The sequence below is a fragment of the Eutrema salsugineum genome, unplaced genomic scaffold (genome assembly GCF_000478725.1).
Source record: "Eutrema salsugineum unplaced genomic scaffold, Eutsalg1_0 scaffold_4, whole genome shotgun sequence".
Taxonomy (NCBI): Eukaryota; Viridiplantae; Streptophyta; class Magnoliopsida; order Brassicales; family Brassicaceae; genus Eutrema; species Eutrema salsugineum.
In genome coordinates, this window is record NW_006256686.1 from 9286770 (window position 1) to 9306046 (window position 19277).

General features: G+C 36.7%; 7 protein-coding genes across 8 annotated transcripts; 5 read left to right on the plus strand and 2 right to left on the minus strand.

Moving 5' to 3' along the window:
• The first annotated feature begins 4363 nt into the window (after positions 1 to 4363).
• On the plus strand, positions 4364 to 5149 carry LOC18014200 (zinc finger protein ZAT8). The gene has a single exon (XM_006418906.2). It carries the CDS (start codon positions 4460 to 4462, stop codon positions 5027 to 5029), a length of 570 nt encoding a protein of 189 aa, XP_006418969.1. The 5' UTR covers positions 4364 to 4459; the 3' UTR covers positions 5030 to 5149.
• Positions 5150 to 6640: 1491 nt separating this feature from the next.
• Positions 6641 to 7237, plus strand: LOC18014046 (zinc finger protein ZAT8). Its single transcript, XM_006418907.1, has one exon. The coding sequence runs from the start codon at positions 6641 to 6643 to the stop codon at positions 7235 to 7237; it is 597 nt and encodes a 198-aa protein (XP_006418970.1).
• A 471-nt stretch (positions 7238 to 7708) lies between these two features.
• On the minus strand, positions 7709 to 10023 carry LOC18014047 (ras-related protein RABE1c). The gene is made up of 9 exons (XM_006418908.2): positions 9782 to 10023; positions 9569 to 9646; positions 9284 to 9356; positions 9078 to 9178; positions 8710 to 8775; positions 8517 to 8614; positions 8365 to 8427; positions 8166 to 8258; positions 7709 to 8057 (listed from the first exon to the last, which is right to left on the minus strand). The coding sequence occupies exons 2-9, from the start codon at positions 9639 to 9641 to the stop codon at positions 7974 to 7976; spliced, it is 651 nt and encodes a 216-aa protein (XP_006418971.1). The 5' UTR covers positions 9642 to 9646; positions 9782 to 10023; the 3' UTR covers positions 7709 to 7973.
• A 1451-nt stretch (positions 10024 to 11474) lies between these two features.
• LOC18014048 (40S ribosomal protein S15a-1) lies at positions 11475 to 13282 on the minus strand. Its single transcript, XM_006418909.2, has 4 exons — positions 13179 to 13282; positions 12527 to 12675; positions 12252 to 12412; positions 11475 to 11819 (listed from the first exon to the last, which is right to left on the minus strand). The coding sequence occupies exons 2-4, from the start codon at positions 12657 to 12659 to the stop codon at positions 11721 to 11723; spliced, it is 393 nt and encodes a 130-aa protein (XP_006418972.1). The 5' UTR covers positions 12660 to 12675; positions 13179 to 13282; the 3' UTR covers positions 11475 to 11720.
• A 312-nt stretch (positions 13283 to 13594) lies between these two features.
• LOC18013626 (histone H2B.7) lies at positions 13595 to 14275 on the plus strand. The gene has a single exon (XM_006418910.2). The coding sequence runs from the start codon at positions 13670 to 13672 to the stop codon at positions 14108 to 14110; it is 441 nt and encodes a 146-aa protein (XP_006418973.1). The 5' UTR covers positions 13595 to 13669; the 3' UTR covers positions 14111 to 14275.
• A 117-nt stretch (positions 14276 to 14392) lies between these two features.
• Positions 14393 to 15368, plus strand: LOC18013627 (cold-inducible RNA-binding protein). 2 transcript variants are annotated; one of them, XM_006418911.2, is made up of 4 exons: positions 14393 to 14461; positions 14546 to 14614; positions 14701 to 14807; positions 15151 to 15368. In XM_006418911.2, exons 1-4 carry the CDS (start codon positions 14425 to 14427, stop codon positions 15232 to 15234), a joined length of 297 nt encoding a protein of 98 aa, XP_006418974.2. In that variant the 5' UTR covers positions 14393 to 14424; the 3' UTR covers positions 15235 to 15368. The 2 variants fall into 2 exon arrangements, with proteins under 2 accessions (XP_006418974.2, XP_024009540.1); XM_024153772.1 differs by having other exon boundaries at positions 14393 to 14614; positions 15151 to 15345.
• Positions 15369 to 16138: 770 nt separating this feature from the next.
• LOC112084478 lies at positions 16139 to 17435 on the plus strand. Its single transcript, XM_024153622.1, has 3 exons — positions 16139 to 16145; positions 16248 to 17167; positions 17265 to 17435. The coding sequence occupies exons 1-3, from the start codon at positions 16139 to 16141 to the stop codon at positions 17433 to 17435; spliced, it is 1098 nt and encodes a 365-aa protein (XP_024009390.1).
• Positions 17436 to 19277: the final 1842 nt, after the last annotated feature.

A 19277-nucleotide genomic window follows, 5' to 3' on the forward strand; every position in this document is an offset into this window, starting at 1 on the left:
TCATCAAATCCTTCAATTTTCATCAGGGCCCACATAGATCGATCGTCTGTGAAGACTGAAGTGAAAAAAGAAAAAGAAAAAACACAACAATTACTAATTGCCTATCTAAAAGCCTAGAAGCAACACTTTTTTTTTCTTCTGAATGAAAACATAATCGTTTGAATAGATTTTACTTTTGTTTTTGTTAATCATAAAAGTTTTATAACAAAAAAATATTGGCAACTATATATTTCATTATTTAACCAAAATTCTATGTGTATATTGAAGAGAAAAACTGGCGATGAGTTATGCCTTTTTAAAAAATTATCCTCTAAGATGATCCTCCAATGTGCATTTGTGCTCGGGTTCAAATGAACAAATGGAACTATAGCTTAGGAATGCGGTGTGCTTGTGTATGGTGTTCTAGGAACATTTTATATTCTCTTCTCCATCGTATGGCCCGTACCATACGTGATGAGTTTAACTGCAAAATTTGAGATAGTTGCATTATTAGACCAAGATTGTAAATCATAAGAAGGAGGAATTACAATCACGTTGTATCCAAGGTTCACCATCTTGGTAATGGCTTTAGGAAGGCGGTGATCGGAACAATACTATTGATTAAAAAGGTACATGTAAGAAAACTATCTCGAAACCATGCTATTGACTACTTGTTTAGTAAAAATAATTTGAGAAAGAACATTTCATACCTATTTTACATTACTTATAGTTTCAAATTATAGTAGACTTCTATTACAATGATAAGAAAAATGCTTATAAAATCCTATTTTAATTTATTATAAACTCAGTGTTTTTGCATGTAATAAATTTTAATCAAAACACTTGCCAAATATATAGTTCAAAGAAGGTATAAGGTAATATGGACCCACGGTTTGCGGCAGACTTTCTAGAATGTATCAGTTAACATGAAAAACTATTGCCCATACATATGATCAAGATGAGGATGCAACTAACACATAACATTTAACTCTATCGTGAACATGAAACATGTTACAAAAAATAATATATTCAAATGAGGCACATCTAACTATGAACCCTTTTTACATCATGGAGACACCTAACCACGGACTCCCTCCGAACATCACAAGCACGTCTAAACTTCCTCTAATCGCTTTGTTGTGACTATTAGAAGTAGAATCTTCTGTGATTTTTGATAGCTTGAAATCTGACCGGACTCAATCCTTGACGCCTCTACAGACTGCAGACTTCCAGCGAGCTCTTCCTTGCCAGCACACTACCTTGACACAATGACAAATCTTAGGTAAACTCATTCTCGTCTAATCCTATTATGGTACCCATGATATCTCACTTTATATTTCTTTTTCCTAATTTCCTTCTCTTTGTTTAGTGACACAATGGATGCTTTTCATCTTGATCAACCATTGGATAAACTAGTAAAGTGATAAATTAGTAAAGCTTTTATATGTAAGTGGCCTCATGTTCAAGAATACTAAGATTCAGAGCGCAATTAAATGTAGTAAAGAGACATAAAACAACACTGTTAGTTGATTGGAAAGTTGGGCAAAAGAATATATCCTCATCCGCTAAGGAATTCATCCAGAATATTTGTAGATATTTCATACCAGCTTGGTGTGCTTCACCGACACGCCTTATCTGAAGCTCGTCGGCTAGTCTCTCCAACCCATACTGAGCCGCAATCTTCTTGACATTGTAAGTCATTCCTAGAAATTTCTCAGCCATTTCTACAAAAATTTATGTAGTCTCCGGCAAATTAAGACATGTCGTATAAGCCGTCAAACATGACCCAAGTCATTTTTTTTATACTCGCTCTGCAGAATCTCAGTAAACTCTCCTCGATATGGGTCCCTTCCTCTCTGATTTTCATCAGATTTAAACCATTGCGTTTCAGTTTACAGATTTTTCGTTTTTGCATCATTTGCTTCGTCGAAATCAGAGAAGTTTTCTTCCCACGTACCGCAGATTTTCCCTTGATTGTCAAATATCGTCAAACCCAACTGTATCATCTTGGTATTGTCGACATTGAATTTCAAGTTATCGTATCAAGTTTTATTGCTAGAATCTAGGAAATTTCGATTGGGATGAAACCACAAGTTTTTAAACATTCACATAACGGAATGACTAGCCGGTATGGGTTGTAGAGACTAGCTGATAAAGGCGTGTCGGTGAAGCACACCAGGCTGGTATAAAATATTCGTTCCTCAAAGTTCGCAGGCCAACACTTTTTTTTGCATATTTTTTTTTCCATTATCTGACTCATTATTTGATTTGGTTTCTTCATCGTGTTGCACATACTATACACGATGAGTTTATTATGATTTGCCCTTTTTGCGTTGGTTTTCATGGTAGCATCGTTATCCTACCTTTGTACATTATTGTTTACAAACTTTGAGAATATGTGTGAGTGTACACTAAGAAGTAAGAAAAAACCGCGTGAAATTTTTTTTTAACCGCATGCAATTATATGAAAATTAAAATTATCGCATCATACTAAGTCTTTCTTTTAGTTTTGCTTCCAAAACGCTTCTCTCCTGTGTTTCTTTATTTTTTCTAGTAATCAAGCTTTTGCAATTAATAAAGATCCAGCTTTTGGAGTATACCTCTTTTGAGATTTGGAAAACATCAAAGTAAACAATGAAATTGAAGAGAAATTACTAGAACCTGGAAGCCTGCTTACGTAAGGTAAATCCAGCTTTTCGCATTGATAAAAAGCATGGATCAATATAGGTTTTTAGAACACATTAAGAATAAACCTAAGGTTTATAACTTATTTCTAAATCTAGCATTCAATCTTGTTGATGTGTTTTTACGAAGACATACTTCCGGGAACAATGGGTGTCGACGATAGATTATGACATCAATGGAGGTTTTAAAAAGAGAAAAGACGCCTAGCTGATAAGGATGATTTTGCATCAAATTAATGCTCAAACAGTTTGTTAGTGATAAAAATAGGAATATTTTTAATGACCTAGATTTTAGAAAAAGTAGGTTATTTAAGAATGAAGAGCTACAGGATTTTTGTAGGAGCTGAGTTAAAAAGAACAATTGGATGATTCGAGTATTCAAGCTATGGATTTTCATGGCCTTTAATGAACAAAGATGGTGGAACTCAACTCTTCTTTCCTCCGAGAAAGAGAAGAATAATTCGTTAGTGTTTTTTGGTTTTTCTTAGTGGTGTTTTTTCTGTAATTTATTATGTTATGTATCTAATTTTGTTTTCTTATTATGCATCGGTGTAATCCGCTTTTCTTATTATTGCAATATTTGCAACTTCATATTGTTTTTTAATTGGTTTTCTTCTTTCCACACGCCCTTTAATTTTTCTTATCGTTGTGACTCACATAACAAAGTCTAGCCTAAGTGAGATTACTTTATTAGGAAGATTATATAGGGTGTGTGTAATGTTCGACTGAATGAATCTATAAAAAAAAATATTTATATTTGGTGGATTAAAAGTTTATCGAAAAAAAAAACAATGTGGATAATTATGTAGCTAGTGATTGATAGTAATCCAACTGGTCGTTTAGATATATAAAAAAAACAATATATATATATATATATATATATATATATATTGAGTTCTATTGATCATTGCAAATAACTAAACAAGTGGTCCTATAGGCTATAAGGTATGAATATTTCTAAGTATATAAAAATGAGTAATTAAAGTATAATCATACAAGCTAGTACATAATACTCGAATCTACTCTTCTGATATTTCGTTGTAAATTTGATGTCATAGAATTGTTTTTTTGAATCGTTCTAGCTAGTTCTAGCTATTTTATTGTTGACTAAAAAAATCAAAGTATTAATACAAATATACAATGAATAACAAATATACAAAAAATACAGTATAGACTATCCAATAATATATAAATAAAATTTTAGATGTACTTTGAGTGGATATGGATAATTTAAGTTACCAAGTAGATTTGCATAATTAAGATGATTTTGTTTTTTTTCTTTCTTTTTTGTTCTTTATAAAGACCTCCTTCTTGAAGGCAACATTGTAATGCACGAATCAAAAGAGAACGCGTGGGGATTAATAAATTTATTAGAGATTTAAATATAATTAAAAAATACTTCGAGACTTCAAAACTGAGGAAGAAAAGGAAATCACCAAGAACATTCCTTTTCTTATAACTAACGACTAATTTCCTTTTTTCCGAGTCTCCCAAGTGTTAACGCGTGACGCAAAACTGTGACGGTAAGTAATTTCCTTTTTTCTGTCCACCTCATATTCTCCACTTAATTACAAGAACACCACTTCCACTTACTTACGCAGCAAGTCACGATGGGTATTTCTGTCAATTAATATGTCTTTACTCCCAAACCCTCGTCCCATTATAAATACCAACATTCACAAGTCACACAACACACACAAACTAAAAAACTCCAACCTTAGAAAATAAAACACAAAAAAAAACCCTAGAAGTTAAGTAAGTCGAGTCATATTAGTATAAGTGTATAACAATCAACCATGGTTGCAAGAAGTGAGGATCTTGCTCGGACGGCGCAAAACACACCGGCGAATAGTGATAATCTTGATCGGAAGGTGCAAGATACGGCGGCGAATTGTCTGATGCTGTTATCGAAAGTTGGAGATGGCGGCGGAGGAGATAAAGAGAAACGTGTTTTCCGATGCAAGACTTGTATGAAAGAGTTCTCATCGTTTCAAGCTTTGGGAGGCCATCGCGCAAGCCACGGGAAGCCTATTAACACTAGCAGCGAAGAACAGTCGTCGTCTTCGTCGTCACTTTCTTCCGGATCCATCACTAAGAAGGCCAAGAAGACGACCTCGCATACTTGTCCGATTTGTGGCGTTGAGTTTCCGATGGGACAGGCTCTTGGTGGTCACATGAGGAAGCATAGGAACGAGAAAGAAGGCGGCGCGTTGGTTACACGCTCTTTTTTGCCCGAGGAGACGAGTACGGTCACGACGTTGAAGAAATCGAGTAGTGGGAAGAGAGTTGCGTGTTTTGATTTGGGATTTGATTCGATGGGGAGTATAATCAATTTGAAGTTGGAATTGGGAAGAACGATTTCTTAAATTTTGTCTTCTTTCTTTACTCTATATTGAATATAATACTGTAGTTCCTAATTCGTTATATTTTTAGTATTCTAGATTAGCATCTTGCATAAACTTTTCCATTGCTTTATAGTCTTTATCTTACCGAACATTTTGATTTACTATCAGAAATTTGTAGTTGATCAGTAAATCAATGGAAAGCTATTGCTCAACCAAAGAATCTAGAGTTTAAATTGTTTTTTATTGTTGGAATCAAAAGCATGAAAGCATAATTAATAATGTTGTTAATGACATATCATGACCGCCACAATATAGGTATGGTCTAGCACTCTGTTTAGTTGTTGGTGCAATTAGCTAAAACATTATAAGTTTGATGATCATTTCATTAAAGAAAGCTAACACAAATTAATTAGATGTTTTGTTTTCTGACCAAAATACTATCATATTAAATGTTTGTCGTTGACTAAACCAATGGAAAGGCTATCACTCAATCAAAGAATCTACAATATAAATAGTTTGGTGCAATATAGATAATCACGTAATAAGATGCTTATGGAACTTCAACAATCAAAATGTCATATATTAATTATATATCAAGTCTTATTTTGAGATTATGCTACATTCTTATGCATTGAGAGATGAATATGAGAGAAAAAAATGTAGTGGATTAAAAAACCTGTAAAGAGATAAGTGTGTTAGTGTGTGCTAAGAAGGAACCGCGTGGAATTGCATAAAAAAAGGTCAGCATCAAACATCACTCTCGTCTTTTCTTATTTTCTTCTCTTTTTGCCTTACAAACGTTTCTCTCTAGTTTCCATACAACCACCATTTTCACGCTTTTTTAATTTATTTATTCCAATTATTTCCATCATTGAATCTTGATATCGATCGATATCTCAGTTTCAGTTGAACTCGGCTGATCTCTCAATAAAATCCTGGTCAAACCCTAAACAAGCTTTTAGAATTTACACAATTGCATTGGAATAAAACAATCATCATCCTAAACATTCATGATATATTCATTAATTACTAGATTACTATCAATTAATTAACTATTTATAATTAATTTGGATATTCACATGAACAGAGCGATGTATGATTTCCAATAATTTGTTTTTTTTTGGGGTATAAACAACAATATGGATAATTTTTTTTTATAAAGATATGAATAATATCTAGCTAGTTGATGATAACAAATATACAAGTCGATCTGATTACGTTGATCAACTGCAAATGACAAGACCAAGACGTATGAAAAGTATATAAGAAAACTAGTTAATATGTGAATAGGTGACGAGTAAATAAATTTATTACATTGATCATTTATTTTACGAATAAAGAAAAAAACAAAAACATTGACTATCAAACGAAACACAAGTACAATTTTTTAAACCTAAAAATAACAATTTAAAGGCGGCTTAAAGTTAACTTTCTTCCGAGTGATATAACTTACGCAGCAAGTCACGATGGGTACTTCCGTCAATTAACAATCTTGTTCGCCTATGCTATAAATACCAACATCACACAAGTCACACTACACACACACAACTAAAAACTCCAACGGTCACAAACAACCCTAAACCCTAGAAGCTTAAGCCAGTCAAATTCAGTTTACGATAACAACAATCAACCATGGTCGCAAGAAGTGGGAATCCTGATCGGACGGTGCAAGATACTCCGGCGAACAGTGAGATTCTTGATGATCGGACGGTGGAAGTTAATGCAGCGAATGATCTGCTGCAGTTGTCGAGAGTTGGTGATGAAAGCGGCGGAGGAAACAGAGAGAAACGCGTTTTCCGATGCAAGACTTGTATGAAAGATTTCTCATCGTCTCAAGCTTTGGGAGGCCATCGCAGCGCAAGCCACAGGAAGCCAGTTAAAAAGAGCAGAGACGAAAAGTCGTCATCACTTTCTTCAGAATCCGTCGTCACTACGAACAAGACCAAGAACACGTCCAAGAAGACGGCGTCGCATATTTGTCCGATTTGTGGCATAGATTTTCCGATGGGACAGGCTCTTGGTGGTCACATGAAGAAGCATTCGAACGAGAGAGAATCCGGCGAGTTGGTTACACGTTCTTTTTTTCCGGAGACGACGACGTCGACGGTTACGACGACTTTGCAGGAACCGAGTAGTGGAAAGAGGGTTTTGTCTACGGATTTGGGGTCAGATTCGGTGGAGAGTATGATCAATCTGAATTTGGAGCTGGGGTCTGGGAAGAACGAGTAACTGATTTTCTTTTCTTTTTGTGTGTATCTTTTCGTAGTTTGAGAATATACTACGTACGTACTGTAGTTAGTTCCGATTGTGTTTCATTAGTTTTACAGATTAGTTAGCATCTTGATTTTGCATAGAGATTGATATGGCTTTGTAGTCTTTTATTTGACTGATCGATGTGCGCATATTTTGATTTACCTATCCAAGATTTGTTTTCTTGTTTGCTCAATTTTGTTGGTTTTTTCTTTTGGTTATAATCCTTGAAGGTTGAGATACGAATGGTTGCAGTTGGGTTTAAGTATTGTCTTGAAAACAACAAATATGTTTGAGAAGTTTCACGATCACTGGATTGAAGATGCTAAACACAGAATACAAACCTAAATGTGTATAATTATATCAGATGTTTATGAAAGAAAAGCTGCAGCTTTAATTGATTAGTGGAATCAAAAGCATAAGAAAATTGTTGTTAAACGACATAGAACATGAAGCAAGAGAAACAGAAGAATAAAGAGGTAAATGACGAAGAAACATATAACAGTTCAGACTATTTAGTCACCGTCGGAAAAAAAATCAGTAACAGAAAATGAAAAATACAAGTTTCGATTAAACCTTCGTACAAATAGAAAAAGGCAAATTTAGAGGAACGAATCAGGAATTTTGAAATAAAACAAAAAATTCTTAGTTTTGTTTTTCACTTCACCACCAAACTTTTGTTGATTCTTAAATCTCTTCACTTTTAAGAACTTTTTTAACTTCCACAGCATGCAGACTTCTGAGTAGCCTGGCCAGCTCCAGCTGCTTGGTCCGTTTGGCTTATCCTGATCGTCGCAGGCTGCAATTGACGACAACAATCGCACCAAAAGAATGCGTTTTCAGATTCGTGTCATAATGAGAAGTAACAGAGATGTGAAAGAGGAAAGACGAGAGATGTGCAACAAACCTCTGCTCTCGCGTCCGTGTCGGAAAGCCTCTGCTTAATGTCCCTCCCAATAGAGAAGAAAACTTCTTCCACGTTTAGGTTTGTCTTGGCACTCTGCAACAAGATAGATAGCTGTGTAAGCAATGTGTACAAGAACCCATCTATCTTATTAGCTGTGTTCTCTTGAAACTGAAGATTGAGAAGAATTGTAAAGACTTACTGTTTCGAAGAACTTAATTCCGTACTCATCAGCAAGAGCCTGACCCTTTGCTGTAGGCACCGCCTGAAAATCGTGATAGGACCATGAAACTATTGTTAGTATCAGCCGCGTGAATCATCAAACTGGGGTAAAGTCGGTGTGAGCGTACGTACCCTCTTGCTTTCATCCATATCAGCCTTGTTCCCTACCAAGATCTTGTTAACATTATCTGACGCATGCTGTTCGATGTTACGAATCCAGTTCCTAATGTCTGCATTAACGTCAAGAACCTCGTGTGTCAAAGAAATGATCATTTTGGTTATAGAATTTTAAAAAAACCAATAAGTGAAAAGGAGGGGCCTTTACTGTTAAATGATGACTCGTCTGTGACATCGTACACCAGCAGAATGCCCATTGCCCCACGGTAATAAGCTGTCGAAATGCAAATAGGAAAAAGTGGAGGTGAGCAGAAAATCTTCAAACTTAGTGTTGAAACAAAGGAACAGATCAAATATAGTGTCGAGATAGGCCAAACAAAGAACTAGCAAACTAATCAGCCAATCAAAGCAAATCAGTCAAATGGCATTGCAAAAACACATCCTCTTTACAAGAAGAGATCGTAACCTGTAACTAGCTATGTAATTCAGACATGTTATATATGTTCATCTCCTCGAGAAAGCAGCCTACAAGTACTGATTCAGGAAGCAGCTTTATATATGAAAAGAAGAACTAACCAGTGGTGATTGTACGAAACCGTTCTTGACCAGCTGTGTCCCAAATCTGGAGCTTGATACGTTTGCCATCAAGTTCAATCGTTCTTATCTTAAAGTCAATGCTACAACAAAGCGAAAGAGAACAAGACTCTATAAGACGTCGTGTAATTAAAACAAACATCACTACTGGGATCAAATTTCTCAATAACAGAGAGAAGAACACAAACCCAATGGTGGTAATGAAGCTAGTGGTGAAAGACCCATCAGAGAAACGTAGGAGGAGGCAACTTTTACCGACACCTGGAAAAACGAATCGCAAAATTTCAGAGATCTCTAAACATAATCTGAATATCTGTATTGCTAGGTCTACACAGCGATTTCATCACAAACAAAATTGATCAACAACACAGTGAATAGATCGATTCCATAAAAATGAATAGATTCAGGAACTTGTGCTCGGATCCTTAGAAAACACGAGAAACAAGAGATCGAGGAGATTTCAGATCACATACCACTATCTCCAATCAGAAGAAGCTTTATGAGATAATCGTAATCGGCTCTAGCCCTAGCAGGTGGAGCAGCCATCGAATCTAAAAAGGATTATTATAAAAAAAAACTCACAGATCAAACCATATACATCTTTGTTTCATCGAAAACGAATCGATCAGAAAAAAAAAAAACAGCAGAATCGAAATGAAAGAAGAAGATCGCGAAAAAACATGTACCGGATGAAAGGAGGCAGAGAAGAAACCGATGTAATCGGAAAGGAGAAGCGACAGCGAAGGATATGGCGGACGGCTAAAATGCGCCAGTCCCGATTTAGCTTCCCTCTCTTCTGGTTTTTTCCCCGCTTCTTCTATTTACTTCTTTCTCTTCTCTTCTGCTTCGCGTGCACGATAAGGATACCCTGCGCACGTTAGCAACTGTGGAACCGAAGAGAAATGCACAGAAAGAGAGAAGGATTCTTCTTTTTTGGAGGGCCTTAAAGGCACGAAGCCTAATGGGCCTTTTATTAATTGCTTTTAATCCAAATTAGCTAGCTGGACCAACTTGGCTTCATTTTCAATTGCATCCCCAAGATGCCACGTGTCATTATTCCTGTGGCTAGCCATTCAGAGTGATGAGCTGGCGTACCAAAATCATCATGAATACATTGCATGAAAATGGAAGTTGTCAAATTGACAAATACTAACTAGTGGCCAAAACCATCATAATAGTAGGAAAATGGATATAAAGAGAAATGAGAATTTACATATGTAATTGCAAATTGAGTAATCTTATATATAAAAGTTGTTTAATTCTGTTCATGACACATCAGCATTTGAGAATTGATATGAGAATGACATGAGTTATTTTAAAGAAAATTAATTAATAAATTTAAATGTTAAACCACTTAAGAGAAAATGAAAAGTTTTTTTAATTGATTCTTAAATAACATTTATGTAAATATTAAACAAGAATTTATGTTATAATTAATTAAAAATTGATGATTTTAATAACTTCTTAATTTTTAATGATATTATATTTTTAATTAATTGATTTATAATAAAATATTAACAAATGATGATCATATTTTTTTAAAAAAAATTACAAAAATATATAAATTTGAAATAGTTGAAGAAAAAATCTATTTAAAATTACAGTTTAAAAAAAAAAAAAAATTAATAAATTTTAATTTTAAATTTTAAACTACTCAAAAAAAATATTTATTAATTGATTTTAAGTAACATTTATGTAAATATTAAACAAGTATGTTATAATTAATTAAATATATTGATAGATAATTAAACAAGAATTTATGTAAATATTAAATCTTAATTTTTAATGATATTGTATTTCAAATTGATTGATTTATAATAATATACTAACACATAACAAATAATGTTTATATTTTTTAAGAAAATACAAAAAGATATAAATTTGAAATAGTTGAAGAACAAAATTTTGCACGTTACGTGCGGGTATTCACCTAGTTCATATAATTTTGACAAGAATATGTATTTCGCTTCTCAAATCATTGCCAATATCGTTAATTATTTTATGTGTTTAGCCTCTAGTGAGTATCTAAATTAAAATTGTCAGTTTTTCTTTAGTTTTCAGCTAATGTTAACTTTGACGAGTTCAGCGACATTGAAATTTTATCACACATGAGGTCAGAATGTAGAAGTTTGATCCAAAAAAAGAAACTGTGAAATTATCGGATGATTTTGTTTCTTCCGGTTTTGAGAATTATTGGAAGTTTCCAACGAACATTCAACGTAGAGATTTCTTGATTCTAGATCATAAAGAGGGAATATCTACAACTTTTTTACTTCTTTTAAATTTTAATAGTCAACTAAATTTTTTGATGAACTTAACGGATCAAACGAACAAGTAGAGAAAGACTTCAAAAAAGAGAGTAAATGCCACATTAAAAGATACGGCAAAAAGATGGATCTGCTTCATGACTCGCATGTCTTACGAACTAAAAAAACTGAAATAAATTTGTCTATTTCTCCAAATCTTTTAAGCATTTGAGTAACCACATAAAGAACAATCGCCGAGTCAAAAAAGAAAAAGGAAAAAAACTTCTACTTTAACAGTGAGGTCAATCGAATTTTCCGCTCAGTCCACATAAGGAGAAGCGAAATACAACCCGACCAAGACAGATCTTGAGAAGCTGCTTCAGTAAAAGAAGCCAAGAACTTTGCCACCGACATTCTTTCTCCTGGCTTCTTCGTGATCCATAATTCCCGCTGATGTAGTCAGAACAATGTAACCAAACTGCATATAGAGATGTGTGAATAAGTATTTGTTCAATAAGGTTCAAGAAGTCATAACATTGTAAGAAGATAATAGTGATCTACACACTTGTCAACCGATTAATCGCTAAAAGGAAAAGCAAATAATTATCATTGTTTTGCTTAGAAAAATAAAAGGGTTTTTCTCAATGTCATATCTTTTCTTCCGACTTGGAAGAAGTAAACATTACTTGCAAGAGGAAATAGAGAAAAGATATGGTCTCAGTTTGTGCCCGCAACGGAACAAGAACAGCACTGTTGTAGCTACTCTGATCTCTCAAAGGCACTTTGATATAAGTAGATTTTAATAGGCATTACGACGAATCTTATGTTCTACAACTACAGCATCATTTAATGTTGAAATTAAGATCAAAGAACAGAGAGTAAATGACAAAGATATAGTCTCGAGACCAACCTGTCTGGAAGGAAGTAGACGAGCAGTCCAACCCTCAATCTCCTTAACACCAACATCAAAACGAGGACTGATAACTCCACACTTGTTTAGCCTTCCATTAAGCTCAACAACAATCTTACCAGACCTGTGGTCATCAACATATTCAAACTCGCCGATGTAACCTAAAAATCCATGGGAAACAAGAATTTTAAAAAAGCCATCAGTACACTTGAAACTATGTAGGAAACAAAAAGAGACAGGAAATGGATTCAAGCAAACACTGAGAAGTACCATACCGTGCTTTTGCATGACAATCAGGAACTTGATGATAACTTTAGATGAAGGCCTGATCATAACCTGCCTCTTTCCCCTCTTCTCTGCATTGTACATGCTCTTAAGAGCGTCATTGAGGACACTGATTCTCACCATTCTTCAAAATTCAATACTGCAAATCATAAACAACAAAATTTGAAATTAATGAATCATAGGTAAACGAAACTTACTGACACTTGCAGAAAAAAAAAATTTAGAGCTACAAAGCAAGTGAACATCAATACTAACATTATAAAACATTTCACGCCTTTTGTATCAAATGATGCAATGTAATTTTTTCATTTTAATAGGATACACAAAAAAGCTTATGCTTCCAAGCTAGACAGGCAACCAAATGCAACGAATTTGATCCTTAACAACATCGAAATGCACCACGACACTAACGGGAAGGACATAAACAAGGAATCCGAAACAGAAACTACGAGCTCTCGTCACATTTTGATCATTCAATACGAAATCAAATCCCAGAAATCAAACACTAAAAAACTTGGCAACTAAATTCTCCGGGGAAACATCAAACTGGGAAATTGAACAACGCGCGTAGCAACACCGTATTCCAACAGGCAATACATCAGATCAAAGAAGCCGAGTTTCGAATTTCTGAGATTTTCTAACCTGAAGTTGAACTCGCAGCCGCTCCGACGTATTTCGTTTGCTAGAAGGCTGAACAAAAATTAGGGTTTTAGCTTTTATCGTTTCACTTGAAAACTTTATTACACAGCTTAGATATATGATCCATTAGGCCCATACTATAGACATAATTGGGCCCATTGTATCCCGTTATAGATAACTTTCTTTACATCGTCACCGTTAGACGTTATCGCAATCTAACGGTGAAAAATAAACACGTAATTTATTAAAGGAATTCATATCTTTGCCGTTTGCTCTCCAAGGCATGGACGGATATGGTGTAATCTAACGGTATTTAATAGCTCCACGTCATCGATCCTCCTGAAGCATGAACAAGCCAATAGGTATCTTATTCTCTACCCTATATATATCAGTTGCCGAATTTGTTGAAAATCGCACATCTTACGATTCTCAAATTCACTTGCCCTCACGATCTCATCCTTTGAAAATTCCTTGAAACTTTTCATCTTGTGAGAATGGCACCAAAGGGAGAGAAGAAGCCGGCCGAGAAGAAACCAGTGGAGGAGAAATCAAAGGCCGAGAAGGCTCCGGCGGAGAAGAAACCTAAGGCCGGGAAGAAGCTGCCGAAGGAAGCCGGCGGCGCAGGCGGCGATAAGAAGAAGAAGATGAAGAAGAAGAGCGTCGAGACGTACAAGATCTACATCTTCAAGGTCCTTAAGCAGGTTCATCCAGATATCGGAATCTCGAGCAAAGCCATGGGGATTATGAACAGCTTCATCAATGATATCTTCGAGAAACTCGCTCAAGAATCGTCTAAGCTCGCTAGGTACAATAAGAAGCCTACGATCACTTCTCGGGAGATTCAGACTGCTGTTAGGCTTGTGCTTCCTGGTGAGCTCGCGAAACACGCCGTCTCCGAGGGAACCAAAGCCGTCACGAAATTCACCAGTTCGTGAAATTGCGTCTCGTGATTCGAGAATTTGGGGAAGGATTTGTACAATTAGGGTTTATGAATGTTAAGAGTTTCTAGATTTCGATTTCTGTTTCGTCTTTCGTATTTCGATGTAATCAATCAAATCCAATCTCTCTACGAAATCAGTTGATTTATATCTTTGCTTTTATTCCTCCCCTACAAGTGAATCGATTTATCGAATTCGTTTCTTGCGAATCTGGGTGTTACTTTGAAAACGTCGTCGTTTCGCTAGAGCATTTAACCTAGAAATGTTTCGCACTTGGCCTTTTTCTGAATCAGTTTGTCTTATTGTTAAAGATGGCTAAGAGATTCGCAACTCAACTCTTCGTAAGCAGTAAGATAACGGTTTCTGAATTATCACCGATTAGATTAATCCTCCGTTTACATTCTCTGGTTTTCAGATTTTTCTCTTGTGCAGGGTTATCTGCTTACACCACAGATCGATCTCTGAGGCAGCTTTTTTCTCCTTTTGGTCAGATTAAAGACGGTACAAACAAGAAACTCGCATATGTCTTTGAGGCTCGATTAGGTTTATGTTTTGTTCCCTAATTTTGAGTTGTGGTTTTTATTTAGCTCGGCTTATTAGGGACCCAGAAACGCAGAGACCCAAAGGTTTCGGCTTCGTCACTTTTGAGTCTGAGGATGATGCCCAAAAGGCATTGAAAAGCTTGGATGGGAGGGTAAGGAAAAATATAATTTTTTTTAATTTCTCCATCAATAACTTGCCAGTTTCTTCGTACTTAGATATTAACTTCAATACGTTTCTGGGTTTGTACTAATCAATTGCTTGATAATGCCTCCTTGTTCTCCAGATGTTCCTTGGCACATTATTGTCCTAAACAAAGCTACTTTAGACCCTTTTGTGATAAGTTTTTTAGGTGTCTAGATCCAAGTTGTGTAAGATCATATTGCCGATTAGGGTGTGAAGCTTTATCGATTTTGGTTTCGTTCATTGTGACTTAACTTCTTGAGAAGTTCACTGAAGTTGGATTTGGTTCTTTTTGTATGGTTTGCTGGTTTCAGATTGTAGATGGTAGACTAATATTTGTTGAAGTTGCCAAGAACGCAGAGGAAGCGACAACGGATATGAACAAGGACGACGACTAATTTAGGCCCCGACACTTGATGTAATCATGTAGACTTCTTTACAGTGTCGTAATCATGTAGACTTCTTTACAGAATGTATCAGAGATGATGATCAGTTCCATGTTTACAGCTCCAAAAGCTTGGATGCAATTCGTGATAAATGATTGTTAGTCTTTTGTTTGTAGAAGAACATCCGTTTCACTATTGGACCGATCTGGGCCTATGAATATTGGGCCTGGTTGGGCGTCAACTTTTAAAAGTGGTTAGGCTACGATCACAGTCTGGTAGGAAACCTGTCGCACAAAGCAAAACGTCAGCGTCCATGTTTTTATAAATATACCCTAAATTTTCACGTGGCAATCTTTGATTGGAATTAACCAGCTCCTCACCGCTATAATGAAAGCTGAGCGGAAAGTGGAGCCAACCGAAAGAGCCATTAGAGTCATGGACCTTTTAATTTGAATTTCGATTTTTTTCAAAAGGTGCAAAATATTCGATGCCAATAAAATATAGAATAAATTACACTAAAAGGTACATTATAACTTTCCCATAACACTAAAAGGTACTTCCAATTATTACTTCCAATTATTAGGATATTTTTATCAGGTGAGATGACATTTATGTCTTTATTGTAACTTATACTTGCTTTTAAGTTATTTACTTTAGTCATTTTACCCATGCGGTAAAACATCATTTTTCCAACATTTCACTATCTCGGCGAGTTTCTCTGATATTCACCGGCTTTAACCCTAAAAACGCCCTTCTACTTCTTCTCTGAAATCCATTTCGCGTTTGTCTCTTCAAATCGTTTCTCTCCTAAAGCCTAACTCGGCTTAATCGCCTGTGTCTTCCAGCACGAGGCTGTCGAATTCGTGTTTTCTCGGTTTATTTTGTTTTTCGCTTCCAGTTTCCGCTGTTATTCGACATGTCAGGTTTGTTCTCCATCCAAGTTTATGTTTTTTTTGTCTGAACTCTGAATTATTTCACGAATTACTGTCTTATCGGAGTTTTTTTCAATATTTTTTGTTTTCCAGACGAGGTTCATGCTTCTGGGTCCGACAACCGATTGCCCGAGCGGTTGTTTGCGACGGACCGATTTCCTATCAACCGTATCAACGTCTACTCGAAGCCCGACACACTTACATTTCTTCATGATGTGCTTCGTGATACACCAGAGTTTGAGACAATTTTGAACTCGCCGTTCGGCCGTTTATTTGACATTCCAGCAGCTAGTGCACCGATCTCATGTAAGCTCATCCACTCTCTCTTAACCATACAGGTTGTCACTAAAAAACAATACGAGATCTGGATAGTGTTTGGTGGACAACCTTTTCGATTTTGTTTGCCCGAATTTGGTCAAGTAACCGGGTTGTCCTGTGGCGAGTTCCCTGACGACTATGCACCAGACTTTCAGCCACCGAATGAAGTTGTACCAGATCCATACTGGCGAGAGCTAATCGGCAACGACCCCAAAACAACCTTGGCTGACATCGGATATATGCTTAGAACGGATAAGGATATGCCAAGTAGCAGGAGACTTCGGTTAGCCTTGCTTATGATTGTTGATGGTGTACTAGTTGCTAACACACAGGTTCACAAACCCACTCCCCGATATGTTCGGATGCTGGAGGACCTCGATGGATTTCTCACTTTCCCTTGGGGAAGAGAATCCTTCCTAAAAACTATTGCATGTATGCGGCCTTCCAGGAAAGTCCCAGGAAAAGTAGATAACCCTGTAGGAGAATTCCGGCAATTGCTTCTCCAATTCACTTTCCGTATGCAAGGTTTCCCCCTAGCTTTACAACTTGTTGCATTCCAAGCCATCCCAGCGCTACACTTAAAGTTACCCAAAGACTCTGCATATTTCACATTACTGGATTGGGATGGTATTAAACTTCGCAAGAACGACTCTCTCTCCATCCGCGACGTGCTCGACGTCGAGTTTGGTGACAATGTAAGTTCTTATACTACTTGGTTCTGCAATAAAACATGAAAAACATTTTGTTTAGAGATTACTCATTCTACTTTTTTATGTTTTCTTTTTTATTCAGTTACTGGTGCATCCACTTATCGAGGTCCAGGTTCCTGATGTCATTGGATGGGGTGAATGGGATGATGAGATACGAGACAGGAAAGTTACATACTTAGAGGACCTAGTCCGTGAAGGTCATTCATTTTCCAAGTCGGAATGGCCTGGTGGAGATGCTTCGCTGCCTCTGTAGACTCATGTCCCAATCCCTGCACAACGCGTACACCGAAGGCACATTGTAGATCAGAAGAAAAATCTATCTCAACCACACACCCCGTTGAAGCTACGAACAAAGAAAAAAAAATGAAACATGTCAGTCGTCGGAAGCAGAAAATAATGGACGACTATCTACTGCCAAATGATGCGGAGTCTCAAAACCAGAACGTGTGGTTGCTATCTGAGGTGAAACATCTTTGTAAACGTGTCCAAAAATTAGAAGACAAGCTTAAATTCTGCAAGTTTACACGATTTGGTAAACTGTCTTCCCAGCGTCTCACAGCTACCAGACACAAGAGCAAACGTCAGACAAAGACTGACGATGCAAGACATCCACCTTCTCCTGTCCATTACTCTTCTAATATTATCCGACTCACTGATGACAATTACACACCTGGAAATAGTGAAGCCAGCCAAGAAGTAGTATCACCTGATCGAGCCAGAGAAGAAGTTCAATCACCTTTACTTGATAGAAATCATGATCCAGGTTTTATCGCCGTAAGTATTCTACAATCTAATCAACACATTCCCTTTACCATTATACTTACTAAAAAAATCTCGCTTATAGGAAGCACAGGCGGAGGACTGCCTTACAGAACCACAAGTGGGTACCAAAAAACAATTACCAGTCCAGGACTGTCTCATGGATGACTGCCCAAAAGAACAGCTACTAGATGAGTCGGTTGATTTGGTCGCCGGAAATCAACAGAATTCAATTGTTAATGAAATGGGTAAACTAGTAACTTCTATCAAGCAAAATTCACTTCTTTTCTGGGCACACTTGATAAATCTATATTTGCTTCCTATATTACAAAGGTCATCCATCAGGGTAATCTTCTTCCAAGCTCGGCAATACCATTTCTGACTCCATTCGGCCCTTTCCAAAACAACACTGTAAGAATCACTTACAACCAGTTAGTAGCACTAATGTTTTATCCACAAGACAACATCCACACGTCCACATGACTAATCACGTTTTTATGCGCTAGTCTCAGCCAGACATGGAATTCGCAGATGGCTGCATTTCACATGTGCTCGAGGCACTTAACAACAACGAAGAACTTCACGACAATGACAAACCATCAACAAAGGTAAATTCTACATATAAATATCCTTTTCAGTGCTTAAGGTCGGCCTTAATATTGTCTCAAATAAACCAATCAACACACCAACGCCTGATGAACACTCGAGTTTTCTTCCACAGGATTCGAAGGACACGGCGCTGACAACCACGAGGGCAACTACAGCACAATCCAGACATCTCCCATTTTTGAATGGAAACCACACAAAGCCAACGATGGTCAGGAAAACATGCATATCGACAAAAATGAGCCCGAAGAACCCATCTCCTCACTCGCTGAAAACAATGTCGTCCTGCAAGTGGATAACAGTGGCCAAGTTCACGAAACTCAGCCCATTGTAACTCCTTCAGTGTTGCAGGTGTATCATGTCCCCGACGTACTCAAACCCCTGGATAAGTATATGCATGTCGTGACGGATTCGACGTGCAGTGGACAACTAATGGTGGACGAATCATCAATACATAACTCCAAGATATCACGTTACCAAAGTGGACACGAGAAATTGGACATGATACCAGATGGACACGAAGATGTGGACATGATAACTCGATTGCAACTAGTTATACCATGCTCAGACCTGGTAAACTCTCCAAAACAACACGGTTTGCATCCATGTGGACAGCCTGAGGCGGACGTCGACTCTGCTGATACCATCAGCACCTCAAGAAAACTCACTGTACTCGATGAAGTAGATCCGGGAACTAAAAGTGAAGATGTACACGCAGAAGTGGAAAACG